We start from the raw sequence: 16,033 nt of genomic DNA on the forward strand, positions 1-16,033 counted from the left end.
CCAGTTGCATAGTTCGCCGGTGCTAGGCTAGCGCGAGTCAACGGTAACTGCTAGCCTGCCATTAAAAACAGTTTTACCCACACCACAGTACACCAAAAGCAAATAAATTATAACGCCAGACTATCGATGTAAATGTCTGTTAAGAGAATAATGTTAGAAATCAAACTAACCTTTCATTGCATTGCAATAGTTATACTTTGTTCCCTGTATTTATTAGCACAGTCTACAGCAGCTGCGGAGTGATATGTCGTTACCTAGGCAACCGAGAGAGGCATTGGGAGAGAGAGGTAGTGCAGGTAGTCCCGACTGTAGTGCGCTTCTGTTCTGTGTTTACTTTTCGGCGCAGTACTACTAACCGGAGTAAAGTAAAATTCCGCCGCTGCTGAGAAACTAGTTCCTGTAAATGTATTGTGATCATTGAGATGCAAGAGTAGTTTGATTTTTAACATTATTCTCTTAACAGACATTTACATTGATAGTCTGGCGTTATAATTTATTTGCTTTTGGTGTACTGTGGAGTAGGCTTGCCGCGATAGACGGTGTTGACGGTGTTACCGGTTTTAAGCCCCATCACCGGTGACATCACTTTCCCACCGTGACACCGCGATGTCTTGACTTTTTTAAAGTATTCGTTTTTGCTAAAATATTTATTTGAATTAATTAAAAATAATAATTATCAATTATTTAGTTCAGAAGAGAGCATACATTATAATTAAAAACTGAACAGCGCAGTGCGTGCCAAGAGCCAGTCACGTCAAAGATCAGCAAGCATCAGGATTCCATTTAGCACGTGTGGAGATGAGAACGAGTCAAATTACAGAAAAGCAAGATAATGGCGGAATGTGTAATTTCTTTAGGCCTGTTTTATTTTCTTATTCGTTAATAAACGTTTTATGGTTCTTATTTGTTTGGGCCCACAGTTTGACGATTTTCAGCCTATGCATGGGGTTATTTTTATTCGTTCGTTATGCTAATAAAAGTTCTGTCTATAAATAAAAGTTTTATTATCAGCGAGCCGAGTTGTTTTTCTGTCCATTCAAGCAATTGACGCTTATTTCGAAAGTTAAAAAGTATAACGCGCACGCATTTAAAAGCTATTTAACCCCCCCGCCCCGCCCCCCACGGTGACACCGGGATTACCGGTGTTGTGACACATCGATTAACCGGTGGGAAATTTTCCTCGCCGCGGCAACCCTACTGTGGAGTGGGTAAAACTGTTTTTAATGGCAGGCTAGCAGTTACCGTTGACTCGCGCTAGCCTAGCACCGGCGAACTATGCAACTGGAAGGACTGGATGAAATTTTTTGAAAACTGTCTCCACTGATAAATAACACCCAGGCTAACTTGGAAATGAGGCCCGATGTCCAAAATCCTGAACAACCCCTTTAATATATTTTACAATGTCATTATTCCTGTGATGGTAAAGTGTGCGATGGTCAGTGATGCAGTCTTGCTTCCCCCATAATCGATCTTGACATCTCAAGTTTAAATATGTGAAAATGCAAATGACATTCTACTGAATTTCTGCTGCTTTTGAGTTCCATGGGGGGAAAAAAGCCATGCGGATTTGGAAGGACATAAGAGTCCATGATGACCAATTTTTGGCTGAACTGTCCCTGTAAGGCTCTGTACGCTAGAGAACAAGAGCTAGAACAAGAAAATGCAGGTCAGAGTAATTTAAGAAGAGCGGGAAAGAGGAAGCGCAGATGTCTTTGACCTCTGTGTCTGTGTCAGGAACTGCTCATGTGAAGTCCTGACGGCGACTGCGGCAGTTTCTATAGCGACTGCATTCACGGGAACCCAAAAAAAAAAACTGGCGGTGCAGTATCAATAGAACATCAAACACCAATCCTGACACACACTGCAGACACTCACAAAAACATGTAAAGCTGAAAGACAGATGCTAGACTGCCTGTGATTCTCTAATGTCCCTCTTTTCCCCGTGTTCAGCTTTAGAGGAGAGTGAGCTGCCTACTAATGCGCCTGTTTTTACACACTTCACTTCAGGTTCAATTCGAATATCTTCTCCTTCAACACAGCTGTTTATAAGATATTTGTAAGCTTCGAAAGCAATCATTAACTTAAGATGAAGTTAAAATATTTACCAAAAGTATTGTGTAAGTTTATTTGCCTTGCTGTTGTAAATGCTTTATGGACCCTGTGACACGACTCTTTTGCTCTGCGTGTGTGTCGCTGAATTAGTGTATATTGCAGCTTTTCTAAATCAATATGTTTTTACTGTAGACTAAACGTCCACTGTATAGCCAGACACTGCTGTATGGGAAATAGCCGGACAATATTGGCAAGATCTAATGTCTACTGAGTACAATGCCTAACTGTGCACTGGAAAAGGTATGCCCAAGCAAACAGTGTAACAATAGGCTTACATTAGGTGTGTTTGGTGCGAGACAATCATTAAACTGAAGTCATTGTGATGAATGAGTGTGATAATAGTGTTATATGGCATATGTATTCCTGTATTGGAAATTTAAAGCTTCAAATGAGGATGCACGGTATTTGCATGTTTGTATAGTTTTATATAATCAAATGAACTCAAATCAATTATCAATCATAACTAAAAAAAAATAATTAGATTTTACCAACATAAAAATACTTCCTATCACGGTCTAATGTCCAGAGAGACTATTAGTAGGGTTCTAGGTTGACTTACTTACGATAACAGTAACTAAATACTAAAAGTTATTTTAATATTTACTTAAGTATTGATTAGTTATTAGCATTTATTTATTTTGAGTTAGTTTTTTTGTAATTGCTCTTTTGTAATTTTTATTAGTTTTTTTTTTTATATTTCTATTTATCCTTATTTTTTATTTCAGTTTTTATTTTTAGTGCTGACATGGCTTTGAAAAATAATAAAAGTAGTTTTAGTAATTTAGCTCTTCAGCTTAAATGAAAAATTAGAAATGTTTTTATGAAATATTTACTTAAATAATATTTCAGTTTTATTGTATTTCAGCTTTATTTCCAATTAATGTAAACAATAGGGCTGCAAGATAAATCAAAATATCGTAGGTAAAAATCACAATTATACATATCGCAAGGGCTTGCAAAATTGAAGTGATTTTAATACTTAAAAAATGGTCAGTTTTAGGTTGAGACAAATAGCAGAGAATAAACTGACGATTTAGTGCCTAAAGAACATGAAACATGACTAGCTATGTTTTCACCCACCTATTTTTGGGATATTGCCTAAAGAAATGCTGGATGGATAGGCTAAAATGCTCTTAAAATCAAATGTGCTTAATTCACAAAAGAAATGCATAAACTACGATGGAAACGCATTTACCAAATAAATCCCTCAATGTGCAATGGAAAATTCACTTGACTTTTCCTCAACAGAGGATGTGATTGGATAACTGGACCAACCAGCGGACCAATTTCATTGCACACCATCTCAAATGTTGGTTTGGTCGTTCAGAAATGCCTGAGCCAAAGTATGTCATCAGAATGATTTGGAATAATGATCTCTCAGAAGTGTCTCAGAAGATTGCGTTCCCAAACGCAAGATAATATGAGAGCATTTATTGTGTTTCGTCTGTGCACTGGTGATTTATGATGAAAAAAAAAAAGCTATAGTGGCTTCCCCGATTGCAGCAACTTCCATTTTCCCAAGAAGTGACGATTTTGTTCTCTTTAAACACATGGGATGGAAAGTCTGCTGCATCCGCAAGTGTTTTATGCAATTCTACAATTTTGTGCTCAAGTTAAATTCGCAACTTTGATGGTGTGCAGCCCTAGTTAACCATAACAGCACTGTTCTCTCTGCGGCTCTATCAAAACATTGCTCTTTTTGAGCAGTCTGGAATGTCAACTATCTCGACCAATCACATGAGTTTGGGGTTGGGCTGCCTGTAATAAACTGTTAGCAGGAAGTTGACTAGGTTGTCCAAACAATGCTAAACCAACACCTATATGACATTTCCCATTGCATTGATTTTTCTGTCTTTCTGACCCAGGGTGAATACATGCCCCAATAACTGCTCTGGCCGTGGGGAGTGTCGTGTGGGGAATTCCAGTGAGTCGGTGCAGTGTGTATGTGAGGATGGCTGGAAAGGACAGGCCTGTGATGTGCCCTACTGCTCGTCTGACTGTGGCTTCCCTCTCCGGGGACAGTGTGAAAGCAGCGCCAAACGATGCCAATGCAAACCAGGGTGGCAAGGTAAGCCGTAGCTTGTGTAGAAACAGAAATGACCATAAGCTACTCAAAACACAACTGGACAAATAAAAAAAAAACTAAAGAGCGAGTCATTTCAGGAATTTTTGAGAGTGAGTTCGGGGGAGTCGGTTAAAATCACCATCAAGAGTCATAAGGAATCCGTTCATCATCGGTAGTTTTGTTTGTAAAAGTTTTGTAATTAACTCACAGTTCTTGGAATGCGTAAGTCCCTTTTGGTTTCCCTAATAGTTTCCTGCCTCTCTTCCCCTTCGCCTCTCACAGTTCTGACTACAGATCTTTGTCTCAATCTCTCCGCCTCTAGTTTTGTTTGGGTTTGCTTCAAAGACGGTACTCTATGTACTGAGACTGTTTGTCCTAGGGCTGTGTTTTGGTAAAATGCTTATGTTCTAATACTTGGCTTATTCTAGGGCTGCACGATTTGGGCAAAATGTCATATTGCGATTATTGAATCCCCAATGGTCCGATCGGGACAGTGACGGTTCTGTCAACTCTTGGTCATCTGGCAGTCCGGTCGAGCCCTGCATTTAGATCTAGCAATTCTCTTTACGTGGCATGTGTTAAAGCGTCTCTCTTTCTCTCTCGGTGAGAGCAAGCGTCAGAGGGTTATCTCAGCCAAGCGACGGTGCATAAAGCTCAGCAGGCAATGACATTATATCTGTGCTAAAGTTATTTTTTGACTCTCAATCACAGGCAACTGAAATTGTACAATTTACTTGCTATTGGCTTATTAAAGACATTTTTTAGTCGCCTACCGTAAAATTTGTTTGCATTATGCAAGTGATTTACTCGCATATGAATCAGAAATTCTGATGATATAAACACTGAGTGAAATAATCATTGGTCGTTTCTATATTTATTGGTTAAAAATAACCTAATTTCTAATATTGTTATGTTATTCATTTGTTTAATTCCCAAACAAACTTTTATTAAAAATGTATTTATTTAGGATGTGAAAAATGCTAGTTATGAAGTTAACCCTTTGGCTGTTATATTCGAAAAAGTGTATTTTCTAGTGCCCATACTTGAAACACCCAATCATCACCTCAGACTCAGTAATTGTTTCTATGGCAATGCTTATAACATCTAAATGGACCTATGATTGACGACCATTGAATTATTTTATCACTACTGTAGCAAAGCTCAAGGCTCAGGGAAGGAGAATGCCGACTGCCGCATATAAACATAATAAAACAGCAACCTAAATGTCCCAGGCCTGGCACTCGCTCGCTCTTCTGAGGTTCCTTCGTGGGACTCGACCGGTGTGCCGTGCAGGCGTCTCTCATTCACATTTGCTCCGGTCGCCCAGCTTCACGCCACAACTACATTACTACACCTGTTTGCTCTCCCGAACTGTTTACCGATGAAAAGTACACCATGTAGCATCAGCTACAGTAAAATGGCATATGAAACGTATGAGTTCTCCCTAACTTACTATAGCTGTTGAGGCCGCTGCCATTCTGAGTCTTTATATATTACATCACAAGTCTGAGGTTTCATAATTGTGAGTTTCCAACTTGTAATCACGAGGTTGACGAAGACATGAACTTTTTTTTGTTGTAATTATGTTAAATATGACTTGGAGCCACTGAACCTCAGTCTTAGGGAGAACACTGCTGCCTGCTGAGCCATGTGTGGGTATCTGAGCTCTTTCTGTCTCTTCCTCTTTCTCTCCCGTCAGAGGCGCAGATCTGTGGAAGTGTTTAATTGCCCATCTGTGAACAACAGGTTGAGCCACACTCAGGGCTGACTCATATTTCAAGTTCCTCCCTGGTTTCCTGTCGTTTTATACGTTTTCAAGCACAGCCCTCTTGTGTATCTTCTGTTTTAGTGTTTTATATTTCTGTAAATTTAGTCAATTAGCCATGTTTTTTTTTTTAAGAACATAAAATTAAAGAGTGACTTTCACTGCTTGATTACTAATGTACATTTCGTGTTTGATTTGCATAATGTTCCATTCAAAGCAAAAACTGCATGTTTAATAAGAGTAAATGAGTAAATAAGTATCAGCTTGGACTGAGAAATATAGTGAATATTCATAATAAACATTAGTTCAAAAGTTTCTCACACCGACTGCAGTTATTTGATAAAAAAAATAGAGGAAAAACAGTAAGTTAGTCAACAACAGTAATAAAAGCTGTTTTGTTCTAGGAATAATATTTAATAACTACTCGGTTACTATCGTAACCTCAGTTCCCTGAGATAGGGAACGAGTATTGCGTAGCTATACGCAGTGGGGAAACTCCCTTTCCTCGATTTACTGAAGCTTATATGTAAAACGCATTTGCAGCTGCACAGCCAGCCCCCTGAGCGTCTGACCCGCTCATAGGCTGTGCTGCAGCAACTGCACATCCAATGGCGCGGGCGACTCTGACGCACAACCAATAAGCTAGCCCAACGTCAGAGCCCGTCGAGGGGGCGTGCCCCGCCTATATAGACCGCCGAATTCGCCATTATAGCAGGTTATACGACTGAAGCGACAACTTCACCAGTTACTACAGTGCGGCCGGCTACGCAATACTCGTTCCCTATCTCAGGGAACTGAGGTTACGATAGTAACCGAGTAGTTCCCTTTCGAACGGTCACTTCGTATTGCGTAGCTATACGCAGTGGGGACACCATGCAAAACGCCGCACCCTGAGTAACTGGTTGTCCTGCCACTCAGGAACCCAAAAAACATATGCATATACATGTATATATAACAGACCAGACACAGTCGGGTCTGCCTAATATACATAATAAGTCAGTCACGACTAACAGAATATACTAACAAAACCAGACACCGTCGGGATTATTAGTATACTTTATTACCGGCCGAAGCGGGTTTATATAATATGTATGTGATTATGCACAGTAATTTTTGTAGACAAGACCAGCCACTGTCAGGTCTCAATCATACCGAAAGCACCTTCGCCTGCAGGGAAGGTACCTCCATATTATAGAATTTCATAAATGTGGAAGGCGAGGACCAGCCGGCCGCATCACAAATATCTTGAATGGGAAAACCAGAAGACCAAGCCCACGACGAGGCCATACCTCTGGTCGAATGGGCCTTGACACCTATGGGGCAAACCTGACCCACTGCGGTGTAGGCCAAAGAGATGACATCCACTATCCATCTAGACAGTCTTTGCTTAGTGACTGGATCACCCTTAGATCGGCCCCCAAAGCAGACAAACAGCTGTTCTGATTGTCTAAAAGACGCAGAACGCTCCAAATAGATTCTCAACGCCCTGACAGGGCAGAGAAGATTAACCTCCCCATCCTCAGCAGAAGGGGGAAGGGCTAATAGCGTAATAACTTGTGTTCTAAACGGCGTTGAGAGCACCTTGGGCACATAACCAAGCCTGGGTTTGAGAATGACTCTGGAGTAGGGATGTAACGATTCACTCGCAACCGGTTGAAAATCGATAAAAATGTGTGACGATTCAAGTCGGTTGAAATGTTAAACGAATCGCGATACACGTTTTAAACAGCAGGGCGCGTTTACTGTATAGCCTACTGTGAAGTTGTGAACCTCGCGTTACAGGCACAATAGCAGCGAGCACACACTGGCGTGAAGCTAGCGAGTGTTTTCACTTCATTCATGGAACTTGATCCTGTGTAAGCCAAGCTCAACTTCCATAGGAATGAACTGAAAACGCTCGGTTTGCTCCGCTCGCGCCGCGCCAGTGTGTGCCGACTGGTGTGCACGCGCCGTCAAACAGTAGACATGGCGACGGCAAGCGTAGATGTTGACGTTGACTCAAATCGGAGGTGTGGCGGCATTTTGACTTTCCGTAGACTAATAATAATCACCACCGTGAGAAGCACCAGTCACCTCCGTTTTCATGTAAAAGTCATTAATACGACATTTGCGAGAGCCACGGAGATCACTGCTATATTTATTTTACTACCTTTCTCTAAATGTGTTTTTTTAACTCTTACTAGTGTAATGATACAAATTATAACAAAATTAGAATCTTGCCTTTATTACAATGTAAAACCCCTGTCAATCTGGTACTAATTTTACAGTTTTTTACATAGTGTGCGAAGGTACCAGTGTCCAGCCTCTTGACCAAACAGACAGAAAGACTGAGTTGAAACAACCTTGAAGGGAATTTTTTTAATGTAGTTTTATTATTTGACAAATATATATTTTAAATTAAAAAGAAATGTGCAGCATTTTGTCTGAGAAATGATAAAAGGGACACTTTTGTCTTAAATCTCACTTGTTAAAAAAAATCGTGAGAAAATCGTATCGTGAAACCAGTATCGTGAATCGTATCGCATCGTGAGATGAGTGAATCGTTACATCCCTACTCTGGAGTCATCCAATCCAAACTCCAAACATGCAGGACTCACTGAGAGGGCCTGCAAATCTCCCACTCGCTTGATAGATGCCAATGCCAACAGGAGAGCAGTCTTTAGCGAAAGTGGTTTTAGATCAACCGACTGGAGCGGCTCAAAAGGTGGACCCCTCAGGGCCCTAAGGACCGTGGAGAGGTCCCAAGGCGGCACCGAAGGGGGCCTGGAGGGGTTAATCCTCCTAGCACCCTTCAGAAACTTTACCACCAGGTCATTCCTTCCCAGTGATTGGCCAGCCACCAGAGCATGGTGCGCTGCGATGGCTGCCACATACACTTTGAGCGTGGACGGGGTGCGGCCCGCGTCCAGTAGCTCCTGCAGGAAGGCGAGCACCACTGAAACCTCACATGACTCTGGGTCAATACGATTTTTCGAGCACCAGCTGGAAAAACCCGACCACTTTAAAGCATAAAGGCGCCGAGTAGACGGGGCCCTTGCCTCAGAGATAGTGCTTAAGACCCTGTCAGGCAGGTCCCCGGATACCCGTTTAGGGGCCACACATGGAGGGCCCATAAGTCGGGTCGGGGATGCCACATCGTTCCGTTGGCCTGTGTGAGGAGATCCTTCCTAATCGGAACAGGCCAGGGGGTCGTGTCCGACAACTGAACCAGTTCCGGAAACCATGGTCTGGATTTCCAGAGAGGAGCCACCAGAAGGACTGGGCATCCGCTCTCCCTGACCCGCTCGATAACCTGTGGGATCATCGAGACGGGGGGAAACGCGTAAAGGGGGCGGCTGGGCCAGAGATGAGCCAGCGCATCCCTGTTTTTCGAGAAGAACACCCTGCAGTGGGTGTTGGCTCTCGAGGCGAAAAGGTCTACTTCGGCCTCGCCGAACCTCTCCCATATTAGTCTGACCGTCTGAGGGTTCAGGGACCACTCGCCTAGGGGAGTGTTGCCCCTTGAGAGCATATCCGCGCCCACATTCTGGACGCCCGGGACATGCGCTGCTCTCAGAGAGCTCAGATTGGCTTGTGCCCACATGAGGAGGTCCCTCGCCATCACATACAGGTTGCCCTGCTGGCGCCCCTCCAGAAACCATCCATCCAGCCGACTACGAGGCGGCTCCTCGGGCAAAGCCCACTCGAGGTCGAGGTCCGCGACGGCCTTCGTCAGGATACGAAGCATCTCGGCGTCGGAGTTCGTCCTGGTCGCTAATCCGCTGGCCACCGATTGAGAAGCGGTGACGGGGTCGAGAGAGCCCGGCCACTCGTCCTCAGAAGCGACGATGGATAAGCTGTCGTCGCGCTCAAGAGATCCGCCGAAGGAGACGAGGCCCGCCACGTGTGGGGGGGGGGGGCGCTTGTCTCCTGCGAACCGGACCGGTGATGGCGTTTGAGTCGGAGAAAGTGAAGCACGCGGGGACGCGGCCGGCGTGCGTTCACAAATCTCCATACCCTCCGGTTGCCGTTGGCTGCGACGCTTCTTCTTCCTTGGAACGGAAAGCGTGGATGAAGCGGCGTCGCCGTCCCGGGAGAGAGCTAGCCGATTGCGCAGCGCGGATATAGGCATGCAGTCACAGGCCTCACATCCGCCGGCAGAGAGAGCATTCTCTGCGTGGTCGATCCCCAGGCAGGAAATGCAGCTCGTGTGCTGGTCTGCCTCGTGCAGACGGCCTCCGCACGTGGCGCAGGATGGACGAGGCATACTGAAAAGAATGTTAGCAATATAGAACAAAGGATATAATGTCGCCGGATAGCCACAGGTGAGACGGCGTCAGGAGAAATCGACGTGCAGGCGAAGTCTGCTGAAGAGAAGCACGCTCAGGCTGAAAGGCTTGTTCGACGGCGAATGCTACAGTAAAAAGCTCAGGGACATGTGTACTGTCGCTGAAGGAGTAAAATCTGCTATAATGGTGAATTCGGGGGTCTATATAGGCGGGGCACGCCCCCTCGACGGGCTCTGACGTTGGGCTAGCTTATTGGTTGTGCGTCAGAGTCGCCCGCGCCATTGGATGTGCAGTTGCTGCAGCACAGCCTATGAGCGGGTCAGACGCTCAGGGGGCTGGCTGTGCAGCTGCAAATGCGTTTTACATATAAGCTTCAGTAAATCGAGGAAAGGGAGTTTCCCCACTGCGTATAGCTACGCAATACGAAGTGACCGTTCGAAAGGGAACATTCCTATATCTATATATGAAAATCCAAATATGGTCTTTGTATGGTCTTTTAATCACAAATTACTGGTCTGGAAGTTAGCCAGAATTGCACAAATACTGTTGTTCCACTCAATGTTAATGGATTTAAACGGTTCACGAGTAGTTGAAAAATGTCTCCCAGTTTGTTTGAGTTTAATGTGAGACCAAATATTCACTATAGGGCTCAAATCTGGACCAAAACATGAGCCTGATGGACTTGTTCTCAAGCCACTTCTTGGTTGTTGCAATTTGGGCAGGAGCATTGTTCTGTTGAAAAATAACATCTGATATTCTTCTTTTGAAAACAACTTTTCATTTGTGGGAAGCAAGCCATTCTGCAATATTCTCCTGTACTCCAAATAGGGGTGTAGCGATACATCGTTATATCGCGATATTAAAATGTGACGATATGTATCCATCGTTGATGTAAAGTATGATTCGCAACTTAGAGTTAGTTTTATACAAGGCTCAGCTTACTCTATTTATAAGGTATACTTCAGAAATCATTCTAATGTTCCAAACTGTTGTACTGCTTAATATATTTGTGGAAACCATGATGTATTTTTTTTGTCTGTATTCTTTGATGAATAGAAAGTAAAAAAAAAAAAAAAACTTTCACTTAATTTTAAATAGGAATATTTTGTAACATTTATAAAGGTATTTACTGTCACTTTTGATCAATATATAGAATATTTTTAGCTTACCTTGCCCTAGTAACAGTCAGAATGTGTGTATTTTAGGTCTGGACTGTTCAATAACTGTACCAGGAAACGTTTCGTTCTGGACGCGTGAGAAATACAGCAGCCATGGCTTGGCACGGGCGTCCCATAAGGCTGTGGTTCATGAAGATGTGATGTGGGTGATAGGTGGACATGTGTTTAACTACACACACTACCAGATGGTGACTGCGTGAGTACACGCACACACACGCAGACACATCATAGGATAATAACTTCGCTGGCTCTGAGTTTCACTTTCTCCTTTACTGTGGCTCAGGTTTAACATCTCCTCTCAAAGCTGGATGTCGTTAAACCGGTCCGTCAACTCTGTAACTGGACGCTACGGTCATTCTCTCTCCCTGCATGAGGTTTGTTAATGGATGAGATGTTGTTTAATAGTGTTCTTCTACTCTAAAGTCTTCATTATAATGTCTTGACAAAGCCAAAATGATTATTAATTGTCTTCCAGGCCTATTTAAGGATCGTTTTAATGCTTTCATCTTCTAGTTTTAGATTATTCCTTCAGTATATACAGTGCATTTCATGTTTTTTCATGTGCAAGCCTGCTGTATTTATTCTCAACACACATTGAACTAAGATCTCTTAAGTTATTTGTCTTTGTGTGTATGCATACAGGATAAAATCTACATGTACGGTGGGAAGATTGACTCCACAGGAAACGTGACATCAGAACTCTGGGTGTTCCACACGCGGAACCAGTCGTGGGTTTTGCTAAATCCGCGTGCTAAAGAACAGTATGCAGTCGTGGGCCACTCGGCACACACCGTCCAGCTCAGTCCCGATGGATCGGAGCCCGTCATACTGGTCGTCTTCGGACACTGCCCTCTTTATGGATACATCAGCCAAGTGCAGCAATACGACATTGGTCAGTAGCACGCAGTAGTGATGTTAAAGTACTCGACAGGGAGATACATTGAATATTTACATTATTATTGTGATAATTTTGCGATAGATAGATAGATAGATAGATAGATAGATAGATAGATAGATAGATAGATAGATAGATAGATAGATAGATAGATAGATAGATAGATAGATAGATAGATAGATAGATAGATAGGATTTCTCAAATATAGTCAAAATTTAGGAAGAATAATTGAGATTTTAAGTCAGCCCTACTTGACAGATAAATCATCTAAGTACTTTTCATATACATGCCACATATTTTAATTTTTTTCAGAATCTCGCATCATGCATATCACATTTTTAAGATGGCATGTAAAAAATCCCTTCTTTTTGAAAACAAAAAAAAGTACCTTTTAAAAACAGGCCCCAGGACACTTGTGTTCTGTTGCATTCAGTCTAGCTGTTTGAAAGGAAGAATTCATCATCCCATGTAAAAGTACCATGATCCTTTTCAGAAAATTGAGTGCTGTCCTGGACTGAAAGTCACCGTGAACAGTTATGACCCAGTTTATGTCTGATGAATCAGACCGCTTGGTACCGCAGAGACCGACTCTTTCATTCATCACAAAATGAAAATAAGGCCCCTTTTTGAAATTATTTTTCAATTTGTGTGAAATGGTTTGCAGTTGGAAAAGAAATCATTATCGATTGTTTGTCATTTGTGCAAGGGAGGGGAGACTGGGGCTAGTTTTCACATTTTTGGTTTATATAACAGTGAATGGATGCCAGTGTGGATTGAAATTAACATTAAAAACTACTGCTAGGGAAAACAAGCATTTATTCAATTGTGCTTTTGACTCAAAACCTTATAAATACTCATGTAGTCCTTCCTCAAGTGACAGTTATCCTAGTCCTGGCCTGTTAGCAGTAATTGTATTTTGAGCTCTACTGCCCTCTGGTGTTGTAATGAAAGAGCAGCATAAAAAAATATTTGAAACTATTTCTTAGGAACTAATTTTTGCTTTTCTTCCTTCTCTAACCCTCATACTTTTCACTGTTCCCTTTGCAGTAAAGAATACATGGAGTGTTTTAGAGACTTGTGGGGCGCTGGTTCAGGGCGGCTATGGGCACAGCAGTGTGTACGACCCTCAAACACACTCCATCTACATCCATGGAGGATACAAGGCTTTCAGCGCCAATAAATATGGCCTAGCCGGAGACCTGTACCGCTATGATGTGGACAAGAAAATGTGGTGCGTTGAGTGGCATTACACCTTTTAGTTTAACACCGACTGCATTTTGATTTCAATCATGATCATTTTAAGGCTACGCTTAAAATTGAGTTGCTTATTTTGCATTTTTAATCTTATCATAATCATAACTCTTACAATTAAATGAAATAACAATATCACAAAATATTATCTCATTGAAATATTATTGATATACTCTGCTGATTCAGCACAATAGAAATTGAATACACTACTGTTCAAATGTTTGATAAGATAAACATTTTTTAAAATGATTTTCTTCAGCAAGGGTGCAGCATTAATCAAGTGACAGTAAAGACAGTTACAAAATGTTTCTATTTCAAATAAATACTATTCTTTTGAACGTCCTATTCATTAAAGACCTTTTTTAGTGAGATTTTACCAGAAATTATTGTAGAATTTTTACCATATGTTAATGAAAAACATATTGTATAATATTAACTGCTGTGTTTTTTGTACTTATGCAACTCTTGTATTTTTGTAGCTCTGTTTTTGTCATGAAGATAGCCTCATATGCTGACACGGCATTAAAAAGCTATATTACTACTATTCATAAAAGAATCTGGAGGTGAAAAAAAATATGTATCAAGGTTTTGACAAAAAATATTGATGCTAATAAGAAAAAGTTTCTTGAGCTGCAAATCAGCGTATTAGAATGAATACGGCTTACGTTTTAAAATATATTTAAATAAAAAAAGTTGTTAAAAATGTAGATAATATTTCATAGTATTGTTTTTACTGTATTATGATCAAATAAGTGAAGCTTTGGTGAGCAAAGAGATTTTTAAAAACGCTTAATCTTACCGACCTCAATTTTTTGAAAGGTAGTGTACATTCATACAGAAAGCTTGCACATGGTACAGTATACATGATCTATGCTACAAAAAGTGTGTAGTATGCTAGTGCGCTATTCTGAACATAGTCTGACCTTGTTCTGTTGCTTTCTCTGGGTTTCCGCTGATGGTGTTGCTTATTGACCTGTAGGTTGATTCTGAGGGACAGTGGTTTTTTCCGTTACCTCCACACGTCGGTGATCGTTGGCGGGAACATATTGGTGTTTGGAGGGAACACACACAATGACACTTCAATGAGCCACGGTGCAAAGTGCTTCTCCTCAGATTTTATAGCATACAACCTTGGTGAGTACCAAACAGTCTTTTTTCACCTGAATATTTAAATCACACATCTCCTGTACTTCTGTGTAGCATTCGCATTCCTCTCCATCCAGTATACTCGACCACGGATAAGCACAGATGGACTCATTCGACACATGCGCAGTGCAATTGCTTTTTTTGTACCAGATGTCAGAGGGCAGCAATGATAGAGGAAGAAAAGTAGCGTATCCGCTAGGGGTGTAACGGTACACAAAAATCACGGTTCGGTACGTACCTCGGTTTTAAAGTCACGGTTCGGTACGTTTTCGATACAGCAACAAGTAAGAAATGCCAGAGAAATTTCCTATTTGTTAAAAGAAAAAATATTTTTTTAAATAAGTGTGAGTTTTCCTACATCTTGAAACTTTCAGGTTTATAAATGGGTGTCATCTTTGAAGGATGAACAAATAATGTTTTGGTCATCACATTAAAAATAACATTTAAATATATGAAGAGTTCAGATGCAAAAGCCATTTGAAATTTTCTTCTAGAATGATCATTTTTATCAAGCTTGTATATTTAAGTTCAGTAATTTCACTTAAATGGCAATGAAGATTACCTATTTATTGTCATTTGAGTGAAATTACTGAACTTAAATATACAAGCTTCATAAAAATGATCATTCTAGAAGAAAATTTCAAATGGCACTTAGACTTAGAGGCTTTTGCATCTGAACTCTTCATATAGGCTATTTATTTATATAATATTTGAGTTTTGAAGTGCTGGAAAAAGATGTGTGAAGTACTTGAAAGCATTTCACTATTCCAGCCAAACTGGTTACAGTTAGTGTTACTGTATTAAATCCATGGTGAATGTTGCTGGTCTGTGGACGTAAAGTATTACTAGTTCATTCACGGCACAATGTTTCTCCTGGTTTCCACGTCAGCGCTGTTTGATCTAATAGAGATCTACGGTTAATAACGGAGAAATGTGAATGCTTCTCACTAGATCTCGCAGCGATGTTATTATTTCAGTGGCGAATTCAAATGTTTTCTTTACTGGATCTTAGCGTTGTGTAGTAACAGTGTCGCTTGATCGAGATCGGCGCGCGCTGCACAGATGTTGCTGGTCCGAACTAACGGTCCGTGAAGCACATAATGAGTAGCGCAGTTTCGTTCCGCTGTCATTACGCTTGCCATTTGATGTTGCGCAACGTTGTGGTGATCGCGCCAGTGCGAATTTTGTCGGCAGGAAAAATGGTCCTAGGAATCGTTCGGTTTGTATGCGTACCGAACCAGAAGCCTCGAACCGAAACGGTTCTATACGAATACATGTACCGTTACACCCCTAGTATCCGCCATTACTTGCAAAGTTCAAAACAATAATGTTGGTGAAGGATATGCTACTTTT

General features: G+C 41.6%; 1 protein-coding gene across 2 annotated transcripts in view; it reads left to right on the forward strand.

The window, feature by feature from the left end:
• The window catches only part of atrn (attractin), an 80,013-nt gene that overhangs the window by 17,538 nt on the left and 46,442 nt on the right, over positions 1-16,033 (forward strand). For both annotated transcript variants that reach the window (XM_056248020.1, XM_056248021.1), the window contains exons 5-10: positions 3,978-4,180; positions 11,416-11,584; positions 11,672-11,762; positions 12,031-12,280; positions 13,331-13,514; positions 14,514-14,668. In XM_056248020.1, the coding sequence (XP_056103995.1) occupies positions 3,978-4,180; positions 11,416-11,584; positions 11,672-11,762; positions 12,031-12,280; positions 13,331-13,514; positions 14,514-14,668 (1,052 nt within the window). The remainder of the gene's footprint in view (positions 1-3,977; positions 4,181-11,415; positions 11,585-11,671; positions 11,763-12,030; positions 12,281-13,330; positions 13,515-14,513; positions 14,669-16,033) is intronic.

Source organism: Rhinichthys klamathensis, unplaced genomic scaffold (genome assembly GCF_029890125.1).
Source record: "Rhinichthys klamathensis goyatoka isolate OS25496 unplaced genomic scaffold, OSU_Roscu_1.1 h1tg000053l_1, whole genome shotgun sequence".
NCBI lineage: Eukaryota > Metazoa > Chordata > Actinopteri > Cypriniformes > Leuciscidae > Rhinichthys > Rhinichthys klamathensis.